Here is a 14,869-nt window from a genome sequence, read left to right on the forward strand (position 1 = left end):
CCCCATTTACAAACACTGGAAACTGGAATTTTTAATGTCCTTGAAAACCTTTCTCTGTCTTGCCCTATTCTGCCCCAGACTCTTCTTCTTAAGGCAGCCTTGCAGGTTCTCAAAATCACAAAATATTCTCATCCCGGCAAAGAGAAGAATCCAGTTAGGCGAGTCCCAGGGTAGCACTACAAGGTCCGTCTGACTCTTGGGAAGAGAGAACTTCTGAATGTATTTTCTTTGTATAGGGCGTGACTTTATGAGTAAGTTACATTTGTTCTCTTTCCTTTCCAACTCATGGCACCTGCTTGGGACATGGAATGTCTTTGCTTCTTGTTTTATTGTCTGATTTTGTGCAACTGTTTTCACTTCTCTGAGATAAAGGTCCTATTGATTGATTGATTGAGACAGGGTATTGCTCTCTCACCTGGGCTGGAGTGCAGTGGCTTGATCTCAGCTCATGGCAACTTCCACCTCCTGAGTTCAAGCAATTTTCCTAACTCAGCCTCCTGAGTAGCAGGGATTACAGGTGCCTACCATCACGCCCAGCTAATTTTTGTATTTTTAGTAGAGATGGAGTTTCACCATGTTGGTCACGTGATTCACCTGGCTTGGCCTCCCAAAGTGCTGGGATTATGGGCGTGAGCCACCGCATCTGGCCTAGGTCCCTTATCTTCAAGTGGAAAAATAATACCTGCTACTTTTGCACCAATCAGGTAAAAAAAAAAAAAAAAAAAAAAAAATACATGCATTTGTTTTTATTTTAGGGGGTGGGAATTAGGAAATAGTAAACATTTTTGTTTTTGAAATTTTGTTTTGCCATTTTAAAAATTCTTTTTTTAATTGAAAATACATAGAATATCAAAAGCAAAAGAGAAAAAAATTTAAAAAGCACCATTTATGGGCACCCACTGTCAATCTTGACAAAATTCCTTTCAAGATAGAAAGTACGGGCTGGGCACGGTGGCTCAGGCCTGTAATCCCAGCACTTTGGGAGACCAAAGCAGGTGGATCACCTTAGGTCAGGAGTTCGAGACCAGCCTGGCTAACATGGTGAAACCCCGTCTCTACTAAAAATACAAAAATTAGCTGGGTGTGGTGGCGCATGCCTGTAATCCCAGCTACTTGGGAGGCTGAAGCAGGAGAATTGCTTGAACCCCAGAGGCGGAGGTTGCAGTGAGCTAGGATCACGCCATTGTACTCAAACCTGGGTGACAAGAGTGAAACTCTATCTCAAAAAAAAAAAAAAAAAGGTATGGAGGGAGGGAAGCAGGATAGAAAAAGAAGGAAATAACTTTGGTATTCTCATTTCTTTTTCACTTAATACGTGTTTTCTGGAAGAACCTAAAGATAGTGTTTTCTCCTGTTATTTAAAGCTCTCTACAAACATTTCAATGGGCTACATAACATCATACAGTTGAATCTTTTTTTTTTGAGCCGGAGTCTTGCTCTATTGCCCAGGCTGGAGTGCAGTGGTGTGATCACGGCCCAGTGCAGCCTCAACCTCCTGGGCTCAAGTGATCCTCCCACCTTAGCCTCACAAGTAGGTGTGATCACAGGTACACACCACCATGCCTGGCTAATTTTTTAAAATTTTTTGTGGAGAGGGGATCTCAGTATGTTTCCCAGGCTGGTCTTAAACTCCCAGGCTCAAGTGATCCTCTTGCTTCAGTCTCCCAAAGTGTTGGGATTACAGGCGTGAGCCACTGCACTCGGACATAATGTGTTGATTCAATTGTTGCTTAGCATTTTGTTTGATTTTTCCCATTAACAAATAACTGGCACATCTATAAATCTTTGTCAACATTTTTCTTCTCCTTAGAAACAGACCTAGGCCAGGCACGGTGGCTCACGCCTGTAATCCCAACACTTTGGGAGGACGAGGTGGGAGGATCACTTGAGGTCAGGAGTTCGAGACCAGCCTGGCCAAATGGTGAAACCCAGTCTCAGCTGGGCATGGTGGTGCATGCCTGTAATCTAGCTACTCGGGAGGCTGAGGCAGGAGAATTGCTTGAACCTGGGAGCCAGAGGTTGCAGTGAGCCGAGATCTCCCCACTGCACTCCAGCCTGTGCAACAGAATGAAACACCATCCAAACAAACAAACAAACAAACGAACGAAAAAAAAAAGAGAGACCTAGAAGTGGGATTACAGCAAAGCTTATGAACATTTTAAGGCTTTTGAGAGCGAGATTCAGACTCTCAGCAGTTTTACATGACAGTGCTACAACATCCTCACTAAGTATTAAGTATTTGGGTTAATCATCCTTTTTTAATTTTTTATTTTAGAGACGGGGTCTCACTATGTTGCCCAGGCTGGAGTGCAGTGGCTATTCACAGGCGCGATCCCACTACTGATCAGCACGGGAGTTTTAACCTGCTCCGTTTCCAACCTGGGCCGGTTGACCCCTCCTTAGGCAACCTGGTGGTCCCCCACTCCCGGGAGGTTACCATATTGATGCCGAATTTAGTGCGGACACCCCATTGGCATAGCGCACTACAGCCCAGAACTCCCGGGCTCAAGAGATCCTCCCACCTCAGCCTCCTGAATAGCTGGGACTGCAGGCACGCGCCGCCGCGTCCGGCGGGTTCATCGTAATTTTAAATTACTTTGGTGTGTCAATTTGAACACTACAGTGATATAAAACAATTAGAAACTTGAATTCAATAATTTTACAATTGTACTGCACCTTAAAATATTTTATAGCAAACTTGAATAAAATATATAAATAATCCAAGGGTGTAAAGTAGAAAGTGGTAGCCCACTTCTCCCAGTTCCAGCCCCCTGATGTTGCCAATGTTAGACGTTGTATATTCTTGCAGACATGCATCTTTGATTTTTGCCTTCATATACGTTACTCATTTAAAAATTATTTCTGTTGAATAGAATCCTAAAGACTGCTGTATTATATGATCTCTTTAAAGTATGTTGTTAAATTTCCCCTCTTCCCAAAAAATCACAATTTGCACAAATATACATGCACAGAATACAGTACAGGTGATGCAGAAGATAATACATGTTCTCTGTAGAAAATATGAAAATAGAGGAAAGGACTGGGAAGAAGTTTAAAGTTGGCTTTCAGTCCACCAATAAAGATAACACTATTAACCATGTGGCACATGTAATTTATATATACATCTAATTTATATTGTATACTTTATATGTACATAATATGTATACATAAATGTATAATTTATATGTATAATTTATATATTTTTGAGACAGAGCCCAGGCTAGAGTGTAGTGGCATTGCAGCCTCTAACTCCTGGGCTCAAGCTATCCCCCCGCCTCAGCCTCCCGAATAGCTGGAACTACAGGTGTGCTCCACCACGCCCAGCTAATTTTTAAAATTATTTATGGAGGTGGAATCTCGCCGTGTTGCTCAGGCTTACTATTTTAAAGTGGATGTAGGATAAAAAAACAAAACAAAACTCCTTCTACGTAGGTAAAACAGAAAATACCGTGCCTTGTTAATAAATAATTCCCTCATGATTCTTTTTCCCAGGAACTTGAGAAATCATAAATTGTCCTCATCTTTGAAACAGCAATTTAGCATTCTCATCTCCCTGGCAACCCAAGGCACCTTTGCTTCCATGGTCTTCCGAGTGATTGATAGTGACCGCACCCAATAGAAACTTTCTATTTGTCGTATCTAACCAATCATATGTAAGCGCGGGCTAGGGGCGTTTCCACCGGTGCCCTGGCGAGCTTCGACTTTCTTACGTCTGCTTTGCATCATCAGTCCGCGCCAGGGGCACGATTGGCCCGCTACGTTCAACGAAGTGGCTGCTTTGTGGTACCGACAATGAGTTGCCCCGGGGCGGCGGCGGCTCCCTGCCTTTGGCGGCTGCGCCTGAGTGCTCAGCGGTCCCTCTCAGGTAAAGGGAAGCGCACGGTCGCAGTCCTGCGGCGGGATAGCGAGCTAGGGAATTTTCGCTTGAGATTTGGGTCGAAGAGGTCACGGGGGAGCGTTTCGTAACGTCACAGGCCTGCGACGGAGCGCTACTGCGTGATTTCAGCTTGGGCGCTGGCGCGGACGGGGCGGTGCCTGTGGTTCGCCGCGGGAGTGACAGGTGGACGGGGGTGGTTTCGGCATTGACTTCTGGGGAGTGACGCAATTGCACACCTGTGCAGTGATGTCATGGCAGGTGCGGCCAGCGTTCCAAATCGAGGACAGCTGGCGACACTGAAAGTTCAGCGTCCCAGGGAGTCTCTCTCTTTGTAGTCTTTGCCCAGGGCCTGCCTTGCCAGTTAAAGTGTAGCCCGACGACCAGCAGCCTCTGCTATTTCTGGGAGCTCGCTAGAAATGCGGATTCTCAGGCCCCACCCCGACCTACTTGATCGGTATCCGTGATCTGTGAACAGAACCTTTAGGTGATTTGCATGCACTGTAAACTTTGAGAGCCCTCAGTATAGTGGAAGGAGCATCGAATTTGGAGTAGAGAGACATGGTTTCCGACCCTGGTTCCTGCTTACCTTGTTTCATCTGTGCTGCCTTAGAAAATTGTCATGAGGCCGGACGCAGTGGCCCACGCCTGTAATCCCAGCACTTTGGGAGGCCGAGGCTGGAGGATCACCTGAGATCAGCAGTTCAAGACTAGCTTGGCCAATATGCTGAAATTACAAAAATACAAAAATTACTAAACTACAAAATACTAAAAATACAAAAATTAGCCGGGCGTGTTGGAACATGGCTGCAGTCCCAGCTGCTGGGGAGGCTGAGGCAGGAGAATTGCTTGAACCGATACTGGGCAACAGAGGGAGACTTCGTCTCCAAAAGAAAGAAAAAAAAAAAAAGAAAAGAAAAGACAAAGAAAATGGTCATAAGAGCGTTTTCTCAACGTTAAATCACCGTGTACCGCCTTCAGGATTTTTGCCTAATGGCAGTACTGCTTGAACTTTTTATTACTAGATGTGTATTTTGTACAGCCATGTCCCATTTTTAAATTAAATTGATTTCCTTGAAACGAAATCCTTATGGTGAATGGGAAGCCAGTGCCACTTGCCTCAAATGGATGAGTAATCATTAAAAAAACCTGAAATCGAAAAGTCATGAAATTGTATTAAGTATTGTCTTTCTGTTAAAACGGGGAAATGAGCAAGTGTTGGGAAGGTGTTCAGGATATACCAACTGTATATGGAGATATCTTCCTTAATGAATTAAAAGAGATTGCAGGAGAATTTAAAAGAGTAGCCCTTACCACAGGAAGTTATTTATTGCATATCCATAAGCCACTTAAATTTCATAGGTACCTCACTGGCAGGTTTTATACACTTTGGGAAAATATAGACATAAAGTGTCACATTTGAGAGCTTCTAGCACCGAGCCTCAGTTTTATTTTAAAGTGTGTGGCAATGCAGGAAAAACTCTGATGGTTGTTGAATGTGAATTTTAATGCTGCTCTGTTCAGCCAGTGAGCATAACAGAGTAAGCTTTATTTCTGTTTATAAAGTTACTTTGCTTCTGATATCTTATTTTATCCTCATAACTCAGTAAGAAAATTTTATTATTGTATGTTTTCACTTAAAAAGGAAAGAGCCAGGAGGCTGAGGCAGGAGAATTGCCTGAACCTTTTGAGACAAGAGTGAAATTCTGTCTCAAAAAAAAAAAAAAAGGAAAGAGCCTGATTATTGTCTTTTTTTTTTTTTTTTTTTTTGAGACAGAATCTCGCTCTGTCACCCAGGCTGGAGTGCAGTGATGTGATCTCGGCTCACTGCAACCTCCGCCTCCCGGGTTCAAGCGATTCTTGTGCCTCAGACTCCCGAGTAGCTGGGGCTGCAGGCATACACCACCACACCTGGCTAATTTTTGGTATTTTTAGTAGAGACAGGGTTTTGCCATGATGGCCAGGCTTGTCTGGAACTCCTGACCTCAACTGGTCCTCCCTTCTTGGCTTCACAAAGTGCTGGGATTTACAGGCGAGAGCCACCGCACCCAGCCAATGATAATTGCCAATTTTATATGTAAGAAATGTCAATTCTCATTTTTCCTAGGTTAGTGTTAGAGATGGGACACATGTTTTCCTTTTCCTTTCTTTCTTTATTTCTTTCTCTTTTTTTTTGAGACAGAGTCTCACTCTGTCACCCAGCCTGGAGTATAATGGCAAGATCTCGGCTCACTGCAACCTCCACCTACCAGGTTCAAGTTACTCTTCCACCTCAGCCTCCCAAGTAGCTGGGACTAAAGGTGCGTGCCACGATACCTGGCTAATTTTTGTGTTTTTGGTAAAAATGGGGTTTCACCATGTTGGCCAGGCTGATCTCGAACTCTCAAGCAATCCATCTGCCTCGGCCTCCTAAAGTACTGGGATTACAGGCATGAGCCACTGCACCTGGCCTATCTTGAGTCAGATATGCTTAGTGAGTTGGAGGGGGTCATGCTGAGGAGTGGACCACAGCTGGATCATGATGCTTCAGAACTCCACATCCATGCTTCTTTCTTAAAAGTGTGACATTTAAAACCCCATCTGGTAGAAAATTTCAAGTGCAGAACCACCCCAACTTTCACCAACCCACCTCATCATCTTGTGTCCAGAGCACTCAAGACTTTGTCGTAAAAGAACCACATATGTGTCCAAAATGAATTTTTTCCACATAGTCTCTGGCTGTTGAAGTTAGCCTAAGTGAAAAGAAGTATGCATAGAAGACATGGTAGTCACGTCTTAAGAGCCCTGAAACACGTTTTAAAGTGATACCAGTGCTGGCTGGGCGTGGTGGCTCATGCTTGTAATCCCAGCACTTTGGGAAGCCGAGGTGGGAGGATTGCTTGAGCTCAGGAGTTTGAGGCAGCCTGGGCAACATGGTGAAACCCAGTCTTTACTAAAAATACAAAAACATAGCTGGGCATGGTAGTGCATGCCTACAGTCCTAGCTACATTAAAGTCCTAGCTACTCTGGAGACTGAGGCAGGAGAATTGCTTGAGTTCAAAAGGCGGAGGTTGCAGTGAGCTGAGATTGTGCCACTGCACTCCAGCCTGGGTGACAGAGCCAGACTTTGTCTCAAAAAAAAAAAAAGAAAAAGTGATACTAATGCAGATGGAAGCTGCCGTTACAAACTGAATGACCCGTAGGTCTCTATTTACCTTATCCGCAAAATGAGGTGACTACACCTTACAAACCTAAGAATGCTGCAAAACTTCTCTTGCAGGGATAAAAGCCTTTTGAGTTACTCTAATATAAGGTTCAGAGAATATAATTAAGATGTTGAGATTAGGAGATTTATTTTTAAAGATAAAATATAATCTGTCATGAAGAACTTACATTTGAAGATGAGAGTTCATTTGAGTTGACTTTTTACCATAATGAGGTAAAATCTAAGCTCTAAGGCTAGTCTCAAAATCGAATGCCCAAGGGTGTGGGGTTTAAAATTTTTTTTTTCTTTTTGTTTTTAGACAGAGTCTCACTCTGTTGCCCAGGCTGGAGTGTGGTGGTGCAATCTCGGCTCACTGCAACCTCTGTCTGCTGGGTTCAAGCGATTCTCCTGCCTCAGCCTCCCAAGCAGCTGGCATTTTAGGCACCTGCCAACACAGCCAGCTAATTTTTGTATTTGTGGTAGAGATGAGGTTTCACTATGTTGGCAAGGCCGATCTCAAACTTCTGACTTCAGGTGATCCATCCTCCTCAGCCTCCCAAAGTGTTGGGATTTACTGTCTGTAAAAGGAACATCTGAATTTTACCTAAGAGTAACAAAGAATAAACACTTGCATTTCAGCTTATGGAAGAAGAATCGGTGTCAGATGTCGCAGTTCAGGAATGACCTTAGACAATATAAATTGGGCAGCAGTGGATCGAATAATCCGAGTGGATCATGCAGGCGAATACGGAGCAAACCGCATCTATGCTGGGCAGATGGTCATCCTGGGTCGGACAAGCGTCGGGCCAGTCATTCAGGTGGGTACTTCCTCATCTCCCTCAGCCTGGTCTACTGAATGGGCAGATCCAAAGACCTTTAAGTAATGAATCACAGGAAGTTATGCGTTCCCCAGGGAGATGCTGTTGTCTCCAGGAGAGCAAAAGTTGGTTCTTGGTGGAGGGATGGGGAGCAAAAAGCGTATTTTTAAAAATTTATTTATTTACTTATTTATTTATTGTTCAGACAAGGTCTCAATCTCGTCCCCCAGGCTGGAGTGCAATGGCACAATCTCGGCTCACTGCAACCTCCGCCTCCTAGGTTCAAGGGATTCTCCTGCCTCAGCCTCCTGAGTAGCTGGGATTACAGGCACTCACCACCCAGGCCTGGCTAATTTTTGTATTTTTAGTAGAAACGGGGTTTAACCATGTTGGCCAGGCTGGTCTCAAACTCCTGACCTCAGGTGATCTGCCTGCCTCAGCCTCCCAAAGTGCTGGGATTACAGGTGTGAGCCACTGCGCCCAGCTGCATATTGCTCTTTTTATGGATAAAGCACAGATAGACATAATAGTACATAGATAAGTATGTGGTATATCTTTGGCATCAATACTTCATGGCGGGGGCAGACAATAATGAAAAAGTTGAGAATCGCTCAGGACAGCAGTCAACTGTGCTGAAAGATTGTAGTCCTGCCCGCCACGGTGCCAGTGGAGATATTGTATCCCAAGAGGCAATGGAAGGACCTGGAATTTGTAGTTACACAGACCTAATTCACATTTTGGCTCTCTCCCACCTCCTACCTGTGTGACCTTGAGGATGTCACAGGACTTCTCTGGGTTTCCATTTCCATATCTGCAAAATGGTCTCATGATGGCCTGGGTTTGGATAAGGAATCAGGACTGGCCTGTAAAGGTCAAGTTAGTACAAGTTAAATGGCCTGCCCTGAGTCCTTGGGCAAGCTACTTAGCCTCTCTGTGCTTTAGTGTTTTCTGTATACTGGGGCAGTAATAGTGTGTTCTTCACAGGGATTGTGTGGATTGAATGAATTGCTGGCATAAAGCCGTGTGACAGCACCTGGCACTTAAAAAGTGCCATCTAATTGTTGACTGCAGCTAGAATTCTCCCTTTTTCCTTCGATAGAAGTAATATTCAGGGCCGGGCATAGTGGCTCATGCCTGTAATCCCAGCACTTTGGGAGGCCGAGGCTGATGAACTGTTTGAACCCAGGAGTTTGAGACCACCCTGGGGGCCATGACGAGACCCTGTCTCTACGAAAAATACAAAAATTAGCCGGGTGTGATGGCTTACACCTGTAATCCCAGCACTTTGGGAAACTGAGGCATATGGATCACCTGAGGTCAGGAGTAGGAGGTCAGCCTGGCCAACAAAGCGAAACCCTGTCTCTACTAGAAATACAAAAAAATTAGCTGGTCGTGGTGTGCATGCCTGTAGTCCCAGCTACTCAGGAGGCTGAGACAGGAAAATCACTTGAACCTGGGAGACAGAGGTTGCAGAGAGCCAAGATTGCACCACAGTACTCAAGCCTGGGCAACAGAGTGAGACTCTGTCTAAAAAAAAAAAAAATTAGCCCAGTGTAGTGACATGCAACTGTAATCCCAGCTAATCTAGGAGGCTGAGATGGGAGGATCGCTTGAGTCTGGAGGCTGAAGCTGCAGTGAGCTATGAGCTTGCTACTGCACTACATTCTGGGTGACAGAGTGAGACCCTATCTCAAAACAAAAACAACAAAAAAGTGATACTATTCTAGTATCTAGAAGGAAATTACACAGCAGCTAATGTTCTGCCCTCCTGATCTTGAAATGGGTTATTTCTTATGTGTGTGGGCCCTTGTCATTTAATAGACACATGTGGGCCTGAGAGACTTCTGCTGGAACCATGACTCATGGCAGTCTTACCTGGAATTGAGATAATAGACTCTGGTTTTCTTGGCGCTCTCTTCTCTTTGTCAAAGATTCCTTTAGTCTGATGTTTTACTTTTTCCATTGACATTTTGAGGGGAATGGGGGAGACAGCAATTCCCATTATTTCCTCCATTTCTGTTTTGCATACTGTATACCACGTGTAGGAGTAGGAGGTCTCTATGGAATGCTTGCATGTCTTTATTTTCATGTTTCTTGCAGAAAATGTGGGATCAAGAAAAGGACCATTTGAAAAAGTTCAGTGAGTTGATGGTTACGTTCAGGGTCCGGCCGACAGTTCTGATGCCCCTTTGGAATGTGCTGGGGTTTGCACTAGGTACGTGTCTCTATAGAAGAGCTTATGCAAGCTTTGGGATCTAGGATGATTAAATGGTTCAGGTATTGTACTCACAATTCTTGCTGTGTCTTTTTATGACCTCATTCTGTTTACTTCATATTTTTCTAAAGTTAAATTGCCTTATTTTTGTGGCTTAAATTTATTTAAGATAGAATCTTAATGTCTTAAAAAAAAAAATAGGCCAGGCACAGTGGCTCACGCTTGTAATCCTAGCACTTTGGGAGGCCGAGGTGGGTGGATCATGAGGTCAAGGGTTCGAGACCAGCCCAACCAACATGGTGAAACCCTGTCTCTATTAAAAGTACAAAAATTGGTTGGGTGTGACGGCATGTGCCTGTAATCCCAGCTATGTGAGGGGCTGAGGTGGGAGAATTGCTTGAACCTGGGAAGTGGAGGTTGCAGTGAGCCAAGATCGCACCACTGCACTCCAGCCTGGGTGACAGAGTGAGATTAAATCTCAGAAAAAAAAAAAAAAATAGAGCCAGGGTCTCACTCTGTTGCCCAGGCTGGAGTGCAGTGGTACAGTCATAACTCACTGCAACCTCAAACTCCTGGGTTCAAGTGATCCTCCCACCTAAGCTTCTGAGCCTGAGTAGCTTGGACTACAGGCACATGCCACCACGCACAGCTCTATTTTTTTTGTAGAATTGGAGTCTCATTATGTTACCTAGGCTGGTCTCAAACTGCTGGCCTCAAGTGATCCTCCCTCTTTGCCCTCCCCAAAGTGCTTGGATTAGTCGTGAGGCATCCCACCTGGCCTAATGTCAGTATTATAAATGGAAAATACAGTAAAAATAAACAACAGAGAAAAAAGGCTAGATAATTCAGTTGTAGCCAGATACCGTTCCCTGACAAAGATTCTTAACCTGAGATCTGTTCACTCTTTAAAAAAGGGAGAACAAATAGTATAAAAGATCAAAGATATACTCACCTCAAATGCTGACTTTCTCTTGGCCGTGGTCAGGATAAACAGCGTTGAAAAGAGAATGGCTTTTTTACTGTGTAATTCCAGGTTTAACACTGGGATCTGGTCTCTCCTAAAACAGTGGTTCTCCCTCAGGGTGAGTTTGCCCCCCTGAGGACATGTGGCAATATCTAGGGACTTTCTTTTTTTTTTTTTTTTTGAGATGGAGTCTCACTCTATCATCCAGGCTGTAGTGCAGTGGTGCAGTCTCTGCTCACTGCAGCCTCCACCTCCCAGGTTCAAGCAATTTTCCTGCCTCAGCCTCCCAGGTAGATGGGATTACAGGCACTTGCCACCACAACCAGCTAATTTTTGCATTTCTTAGTAGAGACAGGGTTCACCATGTTGGCCAGGCTGGTCTTAAACTCCTGACCTCAGGTAATCCGCCCGCCTTGGCTTCCCAAAGTGCTGGGATTACAGGTGTGAGCCACCATGCCCGGCCCTCGGGACATTTTTGGTGGTCAAAACTTAGTTGACACTGCTGGCATCTAGTTGGTGGAGGTCAGGGATGCAGTTAAATATCCTACCACGCATGGGACAGTCCCTGTCACAAAGAATAACCCATCCCTGATGTCTGGTGCAGAGGCTGAGAAGCCTTGACCACAGATGATTTCCGTTACCAGTCATATCTGTCTCTTAATTTTCTGGTCTGGCTTTAACAATCCCAGGGGCAGGAACCGCCTTGCTTGGGAAGGAAGGTGCGATGGCCTGCACTGTGGCGGTGGAAGAGAGCATAGCACATCACTACAACAACCAGATCAGGACGCTGATGGAGGAGGACCCTGAAAAATACGAGGAACTTCTTCAGGTATTTGCCCATGCTCTAGAACAGGGCTGCTCAAGGAGGCAAAGGGCAGATAGCAGTTGGGTAAAAGGAAAATATTAGAGATTGTTAGGGAATGATGGGGTTTAGAGGCCCACTCAGTTTAAAGGTGAGCAAACTGAGGACCAGAGAGGTGAATCCATACAGCACAGACAGAGCTGCGGCTAGAACCTTTGTCTCCTTTGTGTTTTTTTCTTTTTATTTAGAGATGGGGTCTTGCTCTGTTGCCCAGACTGGAGTACAGTGGCACAATTATAGCTCACTGCATCCTCAAACTCTTGGGTTCAAGTGATCCTCCCACCTCAGCCTCCTGAATAGCTGGGACTACAGGTACATGCCACCATGCCCAGCTAATTTTTTTTTTTTAAGAGATGGGGTCTCACTATGTTTTCCAGGCTGGTCTGAAACTTCTGGGCTCAAGGGATCCTCTTTCCTTGGCCTCCCAAAGTGCTGGAATTATAGACACAAGCCACCACATCCGGCCAGAACCCTTGTCTCTTGAGCCCTGGCCTATTCACTTCTTTTTTTTATTTTTAATTTTTTAAATTTTTAGTAGAGATAGAGTCTGTGTTGCCCAGGTTGGTCTTGAACTCCTGAGCTCAGGTGATCCTCCTGCCTTGGCCTTCCAGAGTGCTGAGATTACAGGCGTGAGCCACACCACCTGGTGCTGTTCACTTCTTTTTTTTTTTTTTTTGAGATCTTGCTCTGTCGCCCAGGCTGGAGTGCAGTGCGCAGTCTTGGCTCACTGCAGCCTCCGCCTCCTAAGTTCCAGCGATTCTGCCTTAGCCTCCTGGATAGCTGGGATTACAGGCATGTACCACTATACCCAACTAATTTTTGTATTTTTAGTAGAGACGGGGTTTTACCATGTTGACCAGGCTGGTCTCAAACTCCTGACCTCAGGTCATCCTCCTGCCTTAGCCTCCAAAAGTGCTGGGATCATAGGCGTGAGCTACCATGCCTGGCCCACTTCTTTAACATTGGTAGATTCTGAGCAGATGGTGTGAGCAGGAACCCTTTAGATTCAATAAATGAATTAATAGATATCCTGAGATAATTTTCCACAGCAAATAAAGGAACTGTTTAATTTTTTGGAGTCTAAATCTGAGATTGGCAAACTGTGCCCTGTGGCCAGCTACCTGTTTCTTTAAACTTTTTTGTTTTTTGAGACAGAGTCTTGCTGTGTTGCCAGGCTGGAGTGCAGTGACACGATCTTGGCTCACCACAACCTCTGTCTCCCGGGTTCAAGCGATTCTCCTGCTTCAGCCTCCTGAAGTAGCGCGCCACCACACCCAGCTAATTTTTGTATTTTTAGTAGAGACGGGGTTTAACCATGTTGGCCAGGATGGTCTTGATCTCTTGACCTTGTGATCTGCCCATCTCGGACTTCCAAAGTGCTGGGATTACAGGCGTGAGCCACCATGCCTAGCCTTTAAATAAACTTATTGTAACACAAGCATGCTCATTTGTTTGCATATCTCTGGCTGTTTTTCCTGGCCACAGTGGCAGAGTTGGGTAGCTGGGACAAAGTATTTACTCTCTGACCCTTTATAGGAAAAGCTGACCTCCCCGTCTTAGGCTATTCTAAGAGGCTTTAGCCTTCAAAATGAAATGGAACAGCAGGAGAGTTGGAAGGCTAACTTGTTACAGTGTCTTTTTATTTACCCAGGTGATTAAGAAATTTCGAGATGAGGAGCTTGAGCACCATGACATAGGCCTTGACAACGATGCAGAATCGGTAGGGGGCCCTATTGTTACCTCTTCTGCTTTGGGGCTCCTTACTGGGGAGGGAGGCTGAGGGGGCAGGAGGTTTCTGTTCCCAGAAAAATAAATTTTAAGCGACAGCCCAAGAGAGAGAAAACCAATGACGCTGCTTTAGAAAAAGCAAGTGAGTGCATTAATGCTCCTGATTGAGAATCTCTTTTCTTGCTTTATCCCTTTTCCTTTTCCCTAGGAGCTTTATTTTTTTTTGAGACAGAGTTTTGTTCTGTCACCTATGCTGGAGTGCAGTGGTGTGATCTCGGTTCACTTTAGCCTCTTCTTTCTGGGTTCAAGCAATTCTCTTGCTTCAGCCTCCTGAGTAGCTGGAATTAGAGGTGCACAGCACCATGCCTGGCTGATTTTTGTATTTTTTATTTTTAGTAGAGACAGAGTTTTGGCCATGTTGGCCAGGCTGGTCTCAAAGTCCTGACGTCAGGTGATCTGCCTGCCATGGCCTCCCAGGAGCTTCTTTTCGTTTCCTGTGAGAATCTGGATGACTCCCAACGCTTTGGCAGTAGCAGAGGCATTCTGACATTTTGAATAGCTTTCTTTGAAACTAAAATAAATTCTTTCTTAGATTTCTTATACAGAGAAATCAAAACCCTGGCCTGCCAGCCCTGAATCTTACAATTGAAAATGAACACATTTCTTTGTTTGCTTAAACAGGCTCCAGCATATGCCATTCTGAAGAGCGTTATCCAGGCTGGTTGCAAAGCGGCGATATATTTATCAGAAAGATTGTAAAGTGTGTCCAGCTATGCCTATCTCTAAAAGATGATAATTTACCAAGTGACATTTGCAGAGAAACAAGTGTACAGGTATCACTGTGCTTTTTTTTTTTCTTAACATAACATGGAGTATGAATCACTATACTTTTGTACAGTGTGAATTTCGTTAATAAATTATAAGGTTTCCTTTCTTTTTTTAAATCAATAAAACTCTCCAGTGTTGATTTTTCTCTGTGTTGTTTTTTGCCTTGAGACTGACACATCACCAGCCTTGTTCAGATTATAGCAAACGAAGCTGGGCCTTGTGTGGTCTCTTAATTTTTGTTTTATATACATGTTTTTCTTTTACATACATGTATATATATATTTTTGGAGACAGGGTCTCACTCTTTTTCCAGGCTGGGTCACAACTCACTGCAGCCTCGAACTCCCAGCCTCAATCCCCTCACCTCAGCCTTTCAAATAGCTGGGACTATAGGT

General features: G+C 44.6%; 1 protein-coding gene across 3 annotated transcripts; it reads left to right on the forward strand.

Annotated features, from left to right (window-relative positions):
- Positions 1–3,492: 3,492 nt before the first annotated feature.
- COQ7 (coenzyme Q7, hydroxylase) lies at positions 3,493–14,613 on the forward strand. 3 transcript variants are annotated; one of them, XM_012464650.3, is made up of 6 exons: positions 3,493–3,865; positions 7,699–7,877; positions 9,978–10,092; positions 11,746–11,885; positions 13,570–13,638; positions 14,328–14,613. In XM_012464650.3, exons 1-6 carry the CDS (start codon positions 3,793–3,795, stop codon positions 14,403–14,405), a joined length of 654 nt encoding a protein of 217 aa, XP_012320073.2. In that variant the 5' UTR covers positions 3,493–3,792; the 3' UTR covers positions 14,406–14,613. The 3 variants fall into 3 exon arrangements, with proteins under 3 accessions (XP_012320073.2, XP_012320075.2, XP_064218606.1); XM_012464652.3 differs by lacking the exon at positions 3,493–3,865 and adding an exon at positions 4,033–4,135; XM_064362536.1 differs by lacking the exon at positions 3,493–3,865 and adding an exon at positions 6,099–6,174.
- Positions 14,614–14,869: the final 256 nt, after the last annotated feature.

This window comes from Aotus nancymaae, unplaced genomic scaffold (genome assembly GCF_030222135.1).
Source record: "Aotus nancymaae isolate 86718 unplaced genomic scaffold, 86718_ANA_hifiasm-v0.15.2.pri h1tg000049l, whole genome shotgun sequence".
Lineage (NCBI taxonomy): Eukaryota > Metazoa > Chordata > Mammalia > Primates > Aotidae > Aotus > Aotus nancymaae.

What these genes read in the sequence shown, in the direction of transcription:
- COQ7 (XM_012464650.3), top strand. Translation starts at nt 3,793, where the DNA reads ATGAGTTGCCCCGGGGCGGCGGCGGCTCCCTGCCTTTGGCGGCTGCGC. An exon ending in TGCTCAGCGGTCCCTCTCAG is followed by an intron (nt 3,866 to 7,698) that starts GTAAAGGGAAGC and finishes CTTGCATTTCAG; the next exon opens with CTTATGGAAGAAGAATCGGT. An exon ending in GCGTCGGGCCAGTCATTCAG is followed by an intron (nt 7,878 to 9,977) that starts GTGGGTACTTCC and finishes TGTTTCTTGCAG; the next exon opens with AAAATGTGGGATCAAGAAAA.